We start from the raw sequence: 14,299 nt of genomic DNA on the forward strand, positions 1-14,299 counted from the left end.
AAGCTATGGAGTTTTCTCACCCCGATAAAATCTATGCCTATGTGCACAGAGCCTTCTGTGGCTACCGAAGAGGGACCCGTGTACGAAAACCACTCCTTACCATGCAGTGATGAGAGGAAGTTCTGAGCCACATCCTGCCATCCAAGAGGCTATGCTGTAGACTGGAGGGACTCCCACCACAGACACTGACTCCACCACATTCCCACCTGGGCGGGCTACTCCAGAATCGGCTTGAGAAACTAGAAACCAGGGATCCATATAACGTGAGTTAGTGCCATATAACTCAAGATAGAGACTCAGGAAGGGGAAAATTCTAGCTGGAAATGGCTGAGTCACTCAGATCTCCAAGCACACATAAAGACCGGATCTCTCTCCACCTACTACCATCCGAGAAGCACAGGGGGCTGGGGGATTACATTCAGATTATCACTGAGAGGGAAATTCAAAGATCATATAAGAAGATGAATATCAACTCCATAGCAAAAAAAGCAAAAACAAAAATAAAATAAAATAAAAGTAAACTCCCACCAGTCGAACACCTCTTAGAACACCCCTACCTTCTATTGTGCAGATAAGAGCTACCCCTTCCCACAGCCTTGGAAACTTTAGTGGCGCACAGACAGATCGAACGCCATGCCCCTGAAGGATGTACTAAGTGTGCTACCCAAGTGTTTGTTCACAGTGTGAAGTGATGTGTGCACAGAAACACACAAATTCAATCCCCGGCTTCCCCACTCTGCTCATCAACACCAGCTCCCCAATGATCAGATTTCTAAACCAAGGATTATGACATACGTGACTGACACAAATCTTCACTGCAGGAAGTTTGGAAAGACTGCACACCTCAGTGGCCACAGACTACTTCAGTCTCCTTTGCCTTCCTGCTGGCCAGTGGGTAAAAGACAGCTTTCACGGTTCACAGTTCAGATGACGAAGAGTTCAACTGCAGTAATATACTTGTCCTCTGTGCTCACTTCTTTCCTTGTTTGCTTGAGTTTGTTTGAGACAGGATCTCACTACATAGCCCTGGATATCATGGAACGTATTGTGCAAGACCGGGTCAGCCTTGAACTCATGGAGGTCTGCCCATCTCAGCCTCTCCAGTGCTGAGATTTAAGGCATATGCCACCATGCAGTGTTCGCACTGCAACACTGGCACATAGTAGGTGATCCATGTGATTACGAGCACTGCTGAGGAGACAGTGTCGGGAAACTCTGGGTTCTGTTCCCTCCCCCACATCCCAGCTTTGACAATCACCCCTCTTGGCCTGATTTCCTCAGACATAGACTAGAGCGGACAGGACAGCCTCAGGTGCTTTTGAGAACTACATGAAATAATGATGGTGGTGGTAGTGGTGGTGGTGACGGTGGTGGTGATGGAAGTTACCACTGTGGATACAAAGAACTTCCAGAGAGGCCGTTAAGCTTAATAATATGAGCACATATTATATTGATCAGACGGACAGTGTATTGTTAATCATGACAATTGAGCTCAACTATGTAATATACATTGCCATTAACTAAAACGCTCGGGGATGCCAGCAGAGCAACCTGACAAGGAAGGAAGGAAACTGCTCTACCAATGCCAGTCTTCTTTCTAGCCCACACCTCGCTCTCCTCCCTACCCTCATTACCTTGCCCCTGGATGAGTCTACGTCTACAGAGCTTTCGTGGGAAAAGGTGAGGGCAGTGAGAAAGGACACTGAGAAGGATGACATCCAGTGTCAACCTTCTGAACGCTGCCACCCTTCGACGCAGTTCCTCATATTGTGGTGAGCTCCCAACCATAAAATTATTTCCTTGCTACTTCATAACTGTGTTTCATTTTGTTATGATTTGTGCCATATCTGATAGGCAGGATATCTGATATGTGGCCCCCATGTGGTCACTATCTGCAGGTTGAGAACCACTGGTTTCAAGTGAGAGAGTAACATACAACGGAGAGAGGAGGAAGCAAAATGGCACCTGCTATCTCGTCTAGAGCTTCCCAAACATGGTTAGATTGTGGAACACTGACTGACTTGACCCTCCGAAAAATCTGGGCAGTACTAGGGATGACAAAAGCCCTCGAGCTGTTCTTTTAGACACCAGCAAATATGGTTCATCCTCTCAACCAGCATCAAAATAGTATCATTTTCTGGTGTGTCAAAGAAAAGTCTGGACAGTTAGCAGTGGTTCAGTGTGCTCCAACTATTCAAAGAACACTTAAACCAACAGGGACAACAAAATACAAAATACGGGTTTTTCATGTACATCAAAGATGATAGAAAAAAATTTAAGAGGGGAATCCCAAGATGACTTAGCATTAGGGAGAGTCACCTGCCATGCAAGCCTGGAAATCTGAGTTCAAAGCCCAGAAATGATTCAAAGGTAGACAGAGAGAAACAACTCACGAAAATGTCCTCAGACCTCCACAAGTACACCATGGCATATACACACACGTGCACACACACATAAATAATAGATAAAAATAAAATTTAAATTTAAAAGGGTTATACGATTTCAAAGCAGATCTTCCTCTCATGAGCCATCTGCAATCTCTCTTACCCTTGGATCTGCAACTTCTAGGAGAAAGGCTCAAAAGTTGCACATTTTGTAAGTAAAATTACAAGAGACCATGTCATCTTCTCTCTCCACAGACTGGAAAGCTCGGAAATAGGGAAGGACTGAGCCCAAAGTCATAAGAAACAAACTTGACAGAATAAGAAAGGGAGCAAAGGTTGGGAGACTGGCAGCCCTGAGAGAACCTGGACCATCAGCCTTGGCCATCAGTGCTCATGCACAGCCAACCTCAGTGAGATTCATCACGGAGCCCTGTGTCCTGAGGAACAGTAGCCAGCACTGTCAGAGGAGAACACTATCCCCAAGAGAGGCTGGAGGAGACTCTGTGGGGAAAGAATCAGAATTGAACTCATATTCTGTAGCAGGAGTCTGTCCCTGCAGCACCGGCTATCTATCCAGAAAGTCATAGATGATACCTTTAGACCGTATATAGAAGCAAACACTGAGTATTACTTCAATCACTGTTATGTGACAGATACTGTGGCCAAAGGAGAGGGAAATACCCTGCTGGCCTAACAGGATAATAATCACAATTTTTATGTATTTTAAGTACTTCCTTGGTCAGGAGACATAAAGGGTAACTTTACATTAATCGTTGGTTACTCTCGATGACTTTATTGGTATAATCTTTGTTGTACCCATTTTTCTTATGAGGAGAACAAATCTTCCAAGCCAGAAAGTTATAATGTGGGGAGTAGGAGTATAAGCACAAAGAAAGCAAGATGAAACTGTGAGATAAACAGAAGACAGAGACCAGAGAGAGACAGAAAAACTATCTAGAGAAAAACTGAAGTAAGGGCACACACTCTCAACCCCATCTGCCTTCAAACCAGGGCAAGCAAATTGAAGAATCACCCATTCTTTCCTTTGAGGGAGGGGGGGAAAGCAATAATTAGTATGAAAGTTTGAGATAGCATTTGACAGGCAGGCCCAAGAGAACAGCAGATGCAGTGATCACCTGTTACGTTGGTATCTGCAAGAATAATTTCATCCACATAGAGCAAGTCTGCCTCTGGAACCACAGGGAAGATGTCGATCCGATGAACCAGCAATGGGGTGTTTGCCAGAGAAGACTGGAGCTCCTCAGAATGGCGTACACATGTGTCCCAGAGGTTATTGCAAGTAAAGTGCCAGCTGTCAAAGCAGAGTGGAAGGAGCTGATGGGTAAGGCCTTCAGGTCTTCTCCTTAAGGCCTGAATCTAAGGGTCCCCTATACCTTCATGTACAAAATCAGTGGATTCGAAGTCATCAGGCAGTCAAGACACTAGGCATCAGCAGCATGTCCAAGTAACAATGTAATTATGCATCTTAAACAGATTTCATGCCAGGCTCTAACCATAGGACCATACAGGTATTATTGGCTCACTGGAATTTAAAACAACTTCAAGACCCCGGAGAAACTTCTGGATAGAGAACAGAATCAATGGAGCAGGTGGCCTTGATTCTATTACAGACCCACTAGCAGAATGCACTTAAGTGAAGTGCAGATTCTTGGGGCCTCAAGCTCATCAAAGAATATCTTGCACATCCCATCCTAAGTGTGATGCTAGGATTCTGTCAGACTCCTTCGCTTATGTGAAACTGCTTTGTCAGATAGAATAATTTCAAAGCCCCGAGTCAGTATCTAAGGGCCAAATGGAATACTCGGTGTCTCACGTGGACCATTTTCTCCAAGACAACTGAGCCAGCCCCTAGGAGGCAGAATCCACTGACACCTTCCCATCATGGTTACCTCTCAGGGTGGGGTTCCATCAGACTCCAGTCACAGGTGATATTCTTCATGACATTTTGGAAGCCAAATAGGAAAGAAACAGTCATGTCCAGGGTCCTGTTCATATGACCTCTGTATGCAAAGCACAACTGTGGATACAGCAAATACGCCCTTCAGTATACATTGCCAGAAGCTTCAATTCAGACACTATGTGAGGAGAGCTTGCTGCATGATATGCAAGAGTCTAGGTGCTGCATTCCTCCAGCTTCCAGTCTAGCAGGAAGCAGAAAGCCTTGCTCTTGACTTCATCAATGAAGCCAGAAAATAAAACAGTAGCTACTTTCTCTGAGACCAAATAATAATGATAATCAGTGGAGGGCTTTTTTCAGTGTTCAGTACTATGCCCAGCGATAAGAACATCCATTACAAAATCCCTGCTTTAACCCAGACACCTTCGGCAAATCACCGATCCTGTCCTAGCCTTTCTTCTTCTTTCATTCCCACCATACCTGATTTCTAAACTTGATTCAAAATCAAAAGTAATCAGCATGAGGCATTTCTAACCTCTTCATTCTTGCCTTTGAGAGAGCAGGGCAACCATTGAGAAGGCTGTCTTTTACAGTATGGGACATTTAACAGCATCCCTGCACTCTGCTTACTAAGTGCCAATAACAATTCTCCCATTATGACAAGCAAAAATATTTCTCTGCATTTCAAACTCTCTCCTAAAGGGCAAATGTGCCCATCAGAATTCGCCTGCAATAGAGAAGAGGTTAAAGATGGATGGCTCCCTGACCTGAGTTTCTTAACTCAATTCCCATTAAAGCTCAACTAGGAAGAATGCAGATTATCATGAACTCTGCTATCCCATACACACTGACTTTGGTTTCCAGAACCAAGGAACTGCACCTGTTATGAAGATGGAAAAGGTACAAAACCAAGAATGTAAGAAGTGATCAAGAGGGGCTGGAGAGATGGCCTATCACTTAAGAGCTACGGTAGATCTCTCAGAGGATGTGGGTCTAATTCACAGCATCCTCATGGTGGCTCACAACCATCTGTAAATCCAGTTCCAAGGAAGCTGACACCTGTTTCTGGCTTCCATAGTTACCAATACACATATGCAAATACATACAGAAAAAAAGACCTATACACATCTAATCATTTAAAAAAATGGTTTTCAAGAATTGGATTAACGTTCCTAAACCAGTGTAATTATTATGTAATAATTAAAATGATCATTTATTTATAATTATGCATTCTAAATAATTGTCCTTATACCACCAATAGCTCCCATCCCTAATCAAAGGAGAATCGTCCTGCTGCAGACACAGACCACCGCAGAAATCCACAACTAGTCAAAAGTGCGGAAAAATGACCATGGGGTTCCAAACTGGTATCTGCAACATGGCACAACCCCTACACCTGAGGCTCGAGAAACATTTTTGGAGCAGGGGGCAGAGACATGTTAAGGGCCAGAGGACCAGAACACTAGCCACAGGATGGTATCTTTTATATCTGACTGGGAAGCTGACTGTGTAATCCCAATACAGTAGCCTGAAAAGGGCCTGGCGGATGACAAGGCCAGGTCCCCTTCCAAATGTGGATGACGGAGACCTCACAGGCAATTAAGGGCTTATGAGAGAGGGAAAATCCGTCTTCTTCAGGGACCAGCCTGCTGACAGGTTACCCAGTCCTAGGTAGTCATTTCCAAACATACATACACGTAGGAAATACTAAATGGGTTCTGAAGGAAGTATGTGCCTGTGTGTGTGTGTGTGTGTGTGTGTGTGTGTGTGTGTGTGTGTGTGTGTGTGTGTGTAATAATTAACAGAAAAGGTTATGAATTTGGGAGGGAGTAAGGGAACACAAGAAGAGTTGGAATATGGAGAGGGAAGAGTGAAATGTATGTAAACACAGTACTTATGTATGACTTTTTTAATTAAATAAATAGAAAAGGGAGCAGGCATATCCATCCGTTCTCTAGTTATTTACATTCGTTGCAATAACGAAAATGATAACTACCCTCGACTGAGTCCTCTCTGCTGCAAAATATTTTACTATATTGTATTGATCGTCACCACATGAGAGCCAGCCCACAACATTAACTGTTGTAGAGATGAGTAAGTTAAGACCTGTTGTACTTCAGTAAGACATTAAGAGCACACAGGACGTAGAGTTTGGCTTCCAAATCAAAGTCCATCTGCAATATCTGCAGTTTTTCTCAAGCTTAGAAAGCAAAGAAAACATCTGACCAAATAGGCCTCCACAGGCCTTCTAGCTAACAGTAACCTTCTCGGGTATCAATATAAAACTAGGAGCCTGGAGATGTAGCCACGAAATTTAAAACATCAGCTCAAAACTCACTCTACAAATCACTGAAGTCATTCTCTTATGCTTCTGTTATTTTAGTTTCACGCCTAAGGAATAATCCCAACCTGCCAAGCCCGGAGACGTGAGGATGGACACTCACATATGGGTATCGATCCAGCTGATAGCCCTTACTGACAGCCCCAGGGCTTAGGATAAGATGTCGAAGTTGACCAAGGCTGAATCTGCCACAGAATGGTTCGGTTGAACTGGTGAGGACCCCATCAGACCTGGAGCCATCTAAGCCTGGACATAATTCAAATAGGAACACAGGCAAAGTCATGAAACACAACAGTCTATGGACAGGAAATGAATGGCAACATTGGTCACTCAGCCTAGAGAGAGAGATGAGAAGAATTCATAGGCCTTGTACCCCCCACCCCAATGGAAGGTTCTAGTTAAGAAAAACCCTTTCTGGCTGCCTCAGAACATAGAATACTGGTATTATTTTCTCTGTGTGTCATGATACAAACTGCATATGAAAAAGATATGATATTGAGAAGCAAGTAAAGGGGAAATAGCAATAGAAAAATATTTATCAATTTATTCTATACTTATGTGTGCCTGAGTATATGTAAGTGTACTATGTGCATGTAGAAAGCAGTAGCTGTGAGTCAAAAGAGGGTATCAGATCACTCACTTGGAACTGCAGTGCATGCTGGGTATCGAACCTGTTCCCTCTGCAAGAGGGGTAATGTTCTTAACCACTGATCCATTTCCATAGCCCCTCAATGAAACTTTACTTCACTTTGAGAATAGTTTTTAGAATGCATTGGCTGGTAATGGGGGAGAGTAATAAAGCACATTTAGCATATTTTAATATTTTTGTCTATATTCTTATATAATAATTCTCTTGTATCAGCTAGAAATGGTGATTCATGCTTGTAGTCCCAGCTACTGGGGAAGCTGAGGGAGGAGGGTCACAAGTTCAAGGCTAATCTGAACAACTCAGTGAGATCATATCTCTAAATTTTGCTTCTAACTAACAGGGAGTCAGTATGGCTCAATCAAAGACCTTGTGTGGAACATATGCAAGGCCTTGGAGTTTGATCTCCACCATCACACCAACAAAAATCAATTTTGAACTAAACAAGATTTCTGTTAACAGTTACTACTGCCATACATACCTTATTTCTTCTCCCTACTTGGTGTTTCTAACTCTCTAGATGGTGTTTCTCACCACTGAACTGCCAAGAACAAAACCCAAGCATCTCCCTTCCTGATGAAAAGCTTCTCTCCTGGCCACTCTACTCCATCCAGATCCAGTGACCATGCTCTTATTTGGCTTTCTTAGCACTTTGGTCAAGAAATAGATTGTTCCTATGTTATAAGAAAAGGAAGGCAGTAATAGAAGAAAGGACCAGAATTGATCGACCCAGGAGCCACCTTGCTCAAATCCAAGCCAGAGGAGAACACGAGCTGAAAGGGGTACCAGATTGCATTTCACCACCAGCAACTCCTCGATGATGGTTTGGATCTATGGAGATGAATGAAATATGGTCATTCGAACATCAGGCCGAAAGGCCACCCCTAAAATCCCCATGCTAACCTTCATTATTAGAAGACCCTCACCTGTTGGGCTGTGGCATTTGCAGGAACTGGTTGGCTGGAGACATTGCCCCAAGTAAGGAAAAAGTTTCCTTTACCTGACATGTTCAACACCTAAAAAGTCAAGAGAGGCGAAATTCACTGATGCACATAGACTTTCAGTCATAGAGTCTGTCTAGAGACTCTATTTTCTCTCACACAGCTCCTCAGCAGACTGTTTCCATTTTACTACAGTTTCACTTTTCTAAATACACATGGTCTAGAAATCTCTGGAAAACAGTGTGTCACCATCGAATAAAACTTTCCTTGGAACAACGTAATTGATTGGGTCCATATTTATCTGCTGTGCTTTTCAAGAATACTTGACATAAAAATGGCCACTGCAAGTTACACTTTCGAGAGCACGTGACATAATGGTGACCACTGCCCACCTCTCTTCTAAAACTTCTCAGCAAATGCTTCCTCTGAAGGAGCGGCCCGAGAGGCAGAAGCCAGCACATCCCATACTCCTCCCTCACAGGGCTCAACCCATCTCTATTGTGCTCCCAGCAGATGTGCACTTCTGAACACATTATGCTTTCATCCTGAAGTAGGACTCAGGAATCATTTGCCCTGTTCTGCTTTTCTCGGTGGTTCCTTATGCTCCTGTTACTACTTAACCAGAAGCAGCAGAAAGTGGAGTCCACATTCATTGACCTCCGAATAGAAAAAGTGAATGACAACAGAAGGTATATTAAAGTTGCTCAACAAAGACACAAGGCACAACCAAAAGACTCAGTACAACATTGACAGATTAGAACACAGAATGGTGTGTGTGTGTGTGTGTGTGTGTGTGTGTGTGTGTGTGTGTGTGTGTGTCCATGTGTATCTCTGTGCAAATGACCCTTAACTGTACTTGGAGGAATAAAGCCAGGGGCTGGGGTAGGGGGTAACGCTGAGGCTGGAAAGTTGATCAATGGCTACTTATTCAGAAGACCTGGTTTCAATCCCCAGTGGCCACATGGTGGTTCACAACTATCATAATTCCAGTCTCCAGTTCCAAGGAACCTCACACCCTCACAGAAGAAAAGACCTTCTTCTGGTCTCCATAGGCACCAGGCCTTGGAACCCGCATACACATACACATAAATAGATAGCGTTTAAAAATTTTAAAAAAAAGAAGAGAAAAAAGGAATTTTATTCTTTACACCCTATATTCTATATCTGTGGCAGAGGAAATGCAATTGTGCCTAAGGTTTCCTTATTCTCTGCCAGCCGTTTTACTGAGGAAGGCTCTACTCTTCCCATGGCTCGCTTTCCTGTGGTACTGGAAAGACACACAAACCTGTATTTCTGGAAGTCTCTGGGCTTGGGCTCGGATCTGGTGTTTCTCCAGAAGGTAAGTGTTGACCACATCTGGATTCAGCCAGGTGTTGTGGATCTGGACAGCAATTCTCATCCCCCTGCTGGGAGCTATCCCATGCTGCTCTGCTTCCAAGTAGTACTTGGCTCCGCCCTGCAGTTCTAGCTTATTTGTCTTCTGTTGCCAGCTCCCTTCATTCCCGTTCTGCTCCCAAGAGTCAAACCAGTCAGCAGTGCCAACTGCAATGGAAGCCACTTCTACCTGCGCCCAAATAAGCCAATCAGAGTCAACACTATGAATCTTCTACGAATTTTGTTCTCAAATAATGAGCATCTGAAAAGCTACCAACATGACATTTTTAAGTAATCGTCACTTTTCCAACAACTTAGCCCACTCACTGTGGCTCTGTGGCTATGTTTTCTTCTCCACTCCTCTTCCTTTCTCTCTCTCAAGTGCATCATGTTTGAGTTAAAACTTGTAAGTTTTATTGAGGAAAAGCCCCTGTCCTGATACCCTATGTCTGCATGATGCTTTCAAAAGATAGTATTAAGCCCTCAAAAGACCTTGAATGGCACTAGCTCATCAAAACCCATGACTTTCTCCAGCAAGCCAGTCTCAGAAAGCAGACTAAGGACATTGTGGGTCTCTGCCAAAGGCACAAGCAAGGAATGCTGGTAGCTTTCTAAAGGCGGCTACAACATTCCTACACAATGCTAGCTCAAACAGTGGGAAAGCACAAGTTTTAGGGTCAAACCAATCTGATTTTGAATCGTGAACTCTTCTCTTATTATTCAAGTGATCCTGAACAGACCATACATTTCTCCAAAACCCCAATTTTCTCATCTAGAAAGTAGAGATGTGCATATTTCCCAGAGATAAATATCACTAGCAAGACTGTAAAAATGTGGCATGATACTGAGCTTACAATACCATTACAGTCATCCAAATTGCTTTGCAGTAATTAATATCCATGGTCAACCATAGAAACCATAGAACAGGAAAGCTTTATCTTTGACCCTTTCTTCTTTCAAGAGCAAAGGATGGCGAGCCAAGGGAAGATAACCCAGAGAAGGTGATTACCTTCATCCTTGGCTCCTCTGAAGAACTGAAACGCAAGAAAGCTTGGCTGTCTGCCTGGATCCAGAATGTGTAATTGTTGGTCTCTGGAGCCACGAAGAACCCGCTGAGCCGTGCTCTGTAACATGAAAGAACACAGAATCAGCTAAGGCTAAACAAAGCCTGGATCAATGACCCAGCATATAGCAGCTCCTGCTCTTGGCTCTTCATTATGGAAATGACAAGGAAAAAAAATCTGACTCTTATACCACAGGATTATTCTGAAGTTTCTAGAAAAAGAAACTGGTCTCAGCATCGCTCACACACCTACTTTGCTGTTTGCACACAGCCCCTTGCAGTTGTATCATCTCTCAGACAAGCATAGCTCAGGACAATGTGGAGGTTTGGCTGAGAAGAGCATTTATCTCCAAAGCAGATTTAGGGTAACAGGAAATATGGGTTTCATATTTTGCTCTGTATTTGGCTGTATACCAACAAAAGGTCATATGATCAACAGAATGACCAACATTGGTTGAGAATGCTGTCAAATACTCCTCCTGTTGAACTGGCCCATGTGACAAATGACCCCCTAGGAATAGCATTGCTTTCCTCCCTGTGTCCTAGCTGACCTCAATTAGCCAGTATATTCTTGCTATGGATTCCCAATTTACAACATACCTGAAAGGTCTCCCTTCCTTGGACCAAAAGCCAGATGGAGAACTAGCATTAGGAACTATCTGCCACCTGTACCCTGGGGTGGCTTCAGTCAGCTCCTCATCCTTAACAGCATTTCCAACTTCAAAAAGGAGTCCTCGATTACCTATAAGACACATATGTCCCATAACCACCAGGTAGTGTTCCTCCTCACAGCAAAGACCCCACTCAAATTACAGGGTGAACAGCATTGCAGATGCTTGCTGGGTTGGTGAGTCACCAGAGACCAAGTCAGGGTAGTTCTGTGACAGACTGTAGAGGAATTTTCTAGAAAAAAAGAAAAAAGTCCCTGGGTAGAAGGTAGATTCTTGGAAAGACCAACTTAATGAGAAATATTAAGGAAAGATTTTCTCAGAAGGAGGAAAGAGGAGAGGAGGAAGACTTTTCAGCTACCATGCCACAGAAGAAGACCACATCCTGGAGAGGGCATGAAGGAACAAACACTGCTGTTCAGAAAGATGGCGGGTGTAGCAGTAATGTGTGAAATTGCCTGCCTTTGTGCCTTCAAAAGTTGGACATGAACTTGAAGGCCTGATTCAGCCTGCAAGTTATATTTCATAAAATTCCCTTTTCCCAGAAAAATTGCTAGTCCTTCAAGTTTTCGAGTATCATGACCTCAATGTGTGGACCCGCACACAAGGCCGACTGGTGGCAGAGTTTTATTATGTGATATTTTAACTGATGTTGTACTTTTTCATTTACACTTTATGTTGAGCAAACCTTGAGGCAAAAGGCAGTGGGCATCGATATTGGATACATATCTTGATTAATATTGGACAGTCATCTTGGATGAGCATTATATTTCTAGATGTATTTAATTGTGTATTCAGAGTCGAGATCTATCTTTTACTAGACACAAAGTTTGGGGGCATTCCTCAACACCCTGAGTCTCCATTTACCCATATATCGAAATAGAGCTGATAAAAACTAGAAACAATAGTCAAAGACTACAGCATTCGGAAATAGAGTAATTAGTCAATAAAGGATACTATTATAACTATTATTATAAGCTACTAATGCTGCTCATTAGCCCCTAAGGTGGATCATAAATATGGGATAAATAGAGAATTCAAAGCATGTGAAAAAAAATCACTTTAACTCTGAGATCCCCAATCTCTGTCCCATTGTTATTTTAGTCTAGGCATCTCTGTTGTTGGGCTGTGCTGTACACTGCAGGATGAACTGCATCCCTGGTTTGAACTCATTAGAAGATGCTAATATCATCTTGTCCCCTGAGGACAAGAATCAGCCATGTTGGAGAAGTTCCACTTTGAGTGGTGTTTTGCCCTAGTTCCATAGGACAAACTTCAACAACTTTTCAAAAGGGACATCACCTACTCAAACAGCTGCTTTCCGGAAATGATCCTACCATTAAAGCACCTAAAGCAGGAAATGCTCAACAAGGGAACCACCTTCTGTTTCCTGACACAGGAAACACACTTTCTCTGCCTTACTTATTTCAGTACTTTGGTCTCCTTGGATGGGAGCTCTCCTTAAGTAAACACTGGCAATCTGGGAGCTCCAGAATTCTCAAGACAAACCTTTGCATTTCTCTCTACACAGTAAAGGACTGTCTTTAGGAAGGTTTCACTCCTGCAGAACAATTTGGCTTATAATTGCTGCACCTTTCAAACTGACTCACTGCATCTTTGAGCATTAGGTCAGTGCCTCGTGCACAGAGCAGCAGCCTGTGGTTCTTGACAGAGCAACATGCCAACCTTCCTTATCCTTAATTGAACTAGAGCCTCTAGTGCCAATGCCTAGCAGAAAATGTGGGCACTTCAAACAAACAAGGACAGGTGGAAGCTGCTGCCTTGCCTCCTCCATTGCTGCCTACTGGAAGCAGATGCTGGTGGTCATGTCACCACACATACCCATTTGTGATATCAACAGAAAAATGCCCACAGGGGAAATAAACAGTATTTAAATATACACCATTGTGCCTTACTGTCTGACCTGCCTGCTGCTGCTGCTATGAGCACAAAGGTGCATGCTCCACTGCTCTTGTCTCCTCGGCCAAAAAACATGCAACCGCCCTACCAAATGCAGAGAGGCAGTTTGGGGATTGCATTCAGTAGCTGTGGTGTCTTGGTGGCAGTTATATTCTTCCTGAAGTCTAATGCTTAGAGACATGGCTGGGGCTAGGAATATTGTGCCACTCACAATGAAGCTAAGCTATTCCAATATGATAGGCTTGACCACAGCACTAAGGATCCAATTAGTCACGCTGCTGAGACAGAATTTAAGCCTGTTTCCTTCTAGTCCCTGGATCCTTGAAACAAAACATGGTGGCAGTGAGTTGACTGAACTGCCCTAGTGATTTCCTTACCTGCCTGGGGAGCAGTGAGCCTTGCTCCATTTCCTGGAGCCCTGGTGGTGCACTCAATCTTCCTGGGAGACACATGTCTAATATCACATGGAATGCCTAAGGAGAATTTTTAAAGCTCATAAGTATACCTGTCAATAAACATAAACACACACACACACACACCACACACACACACACACACACACACACACACATCATGCCAAGAATGCATGGATGAATGATTGCCACACATGCCAGTGCAAATGGAAGAAAAGGCTGAACGGGGTCCAATTGATGAAAGGGGTGGAGTCAGGATAGTAGGAAAAGTTGTCACCCTGACAAAACGAGATCAGGAAAGAGTCTGTGCAGTGCAACAGGGGATGAGTGTGGAGCAGCTCCTGGCCATGAGCAAGCAAGTCAGACAAAGCAATTCTATTCCACAGGGAGGTGCTGACCCTCTTGCTCTGTGGGGTGGGTAAGTGCAGCGTGAGTGTGTCAGGAGCACCCCTGTTTCAAGACAAAGGAGCCAAGCGCTCAGTATGGGGAGCTGCCCTCTGACCTCCACAGGAACACTGTGGCACATGTTCACACACACACACACACACACACATACACACACACACACACACACACCACAGACACATAAACATACAAACATACACGTACACATCTATACATGCACCATACA

At 43.7% G+C, this 14,299-nt stretch overlaps 1 protein-coding gene across 1 annotated transcript in view; it reads right to left on the reverse strand.

Annotated features, from left to right (window-relative positions):
• The window catches only part of Pkhd1 (PKHD1 ciliary IPT domain containing fibrocystin/polyductin), a 493,369-nt gene that overhangs the window by 445,021 nt on the left and 34,049 nt on the right, over positions 1-14,299 (reverse strand). Inside the window, exons 13-22 of the mRNA XM_008766937.4 lie at positions 13,633-13,728; positions 11,268-11,409; positions 10,614-10,728; positions 9,516-9,794; positions 8,216-8,305; positions 8,030-8,120; positions 6,747-6,889; positions 4,295-4,422; positions 3,521-3,696; positions 101-239 (exon numbers count right to left, since the gene is read on the reverse strand). Of these exons, the coding sequence (XP_008765159.2) occupies positions 101-239; positions 3,521-3,696; positions 4,295-4,422; positions 6,747-6,889; positions 8,030-8,120; positions 8,216-8,305; positions 9,516-9,794; positions 10,614-10,728; positions 11,268-11,409; positions 13,633-13,728 (1,399 nt within the window). The remainder of the gene's footprint in view (positions 1-100; positions 240-3,520; positions 3,697-4,294; positions 4,423-6,746; positions 6,890-8,029; positions 8,121-8,215; positions 8,306-9,515; positions 9,795-10,613; positions 10,729-11,267; positions 11,410-13,632; positions 13,729-14,299) is intronic.

The sequence above is a fragment of the Rattus norvegicus genome, chromosome 9 (assembly GCF_036323735.1).
Source record: "Rattus norvegicus strain BN/NHsdMcwi chromosome 9, GRCr8, whole genome shotgun sequence".
Lineage (NCBI taxonomy): Eukaryota > Metazoa > Chordata > Mammalia > Rodentia > Muridae > Rattus > Rattus norvegicus.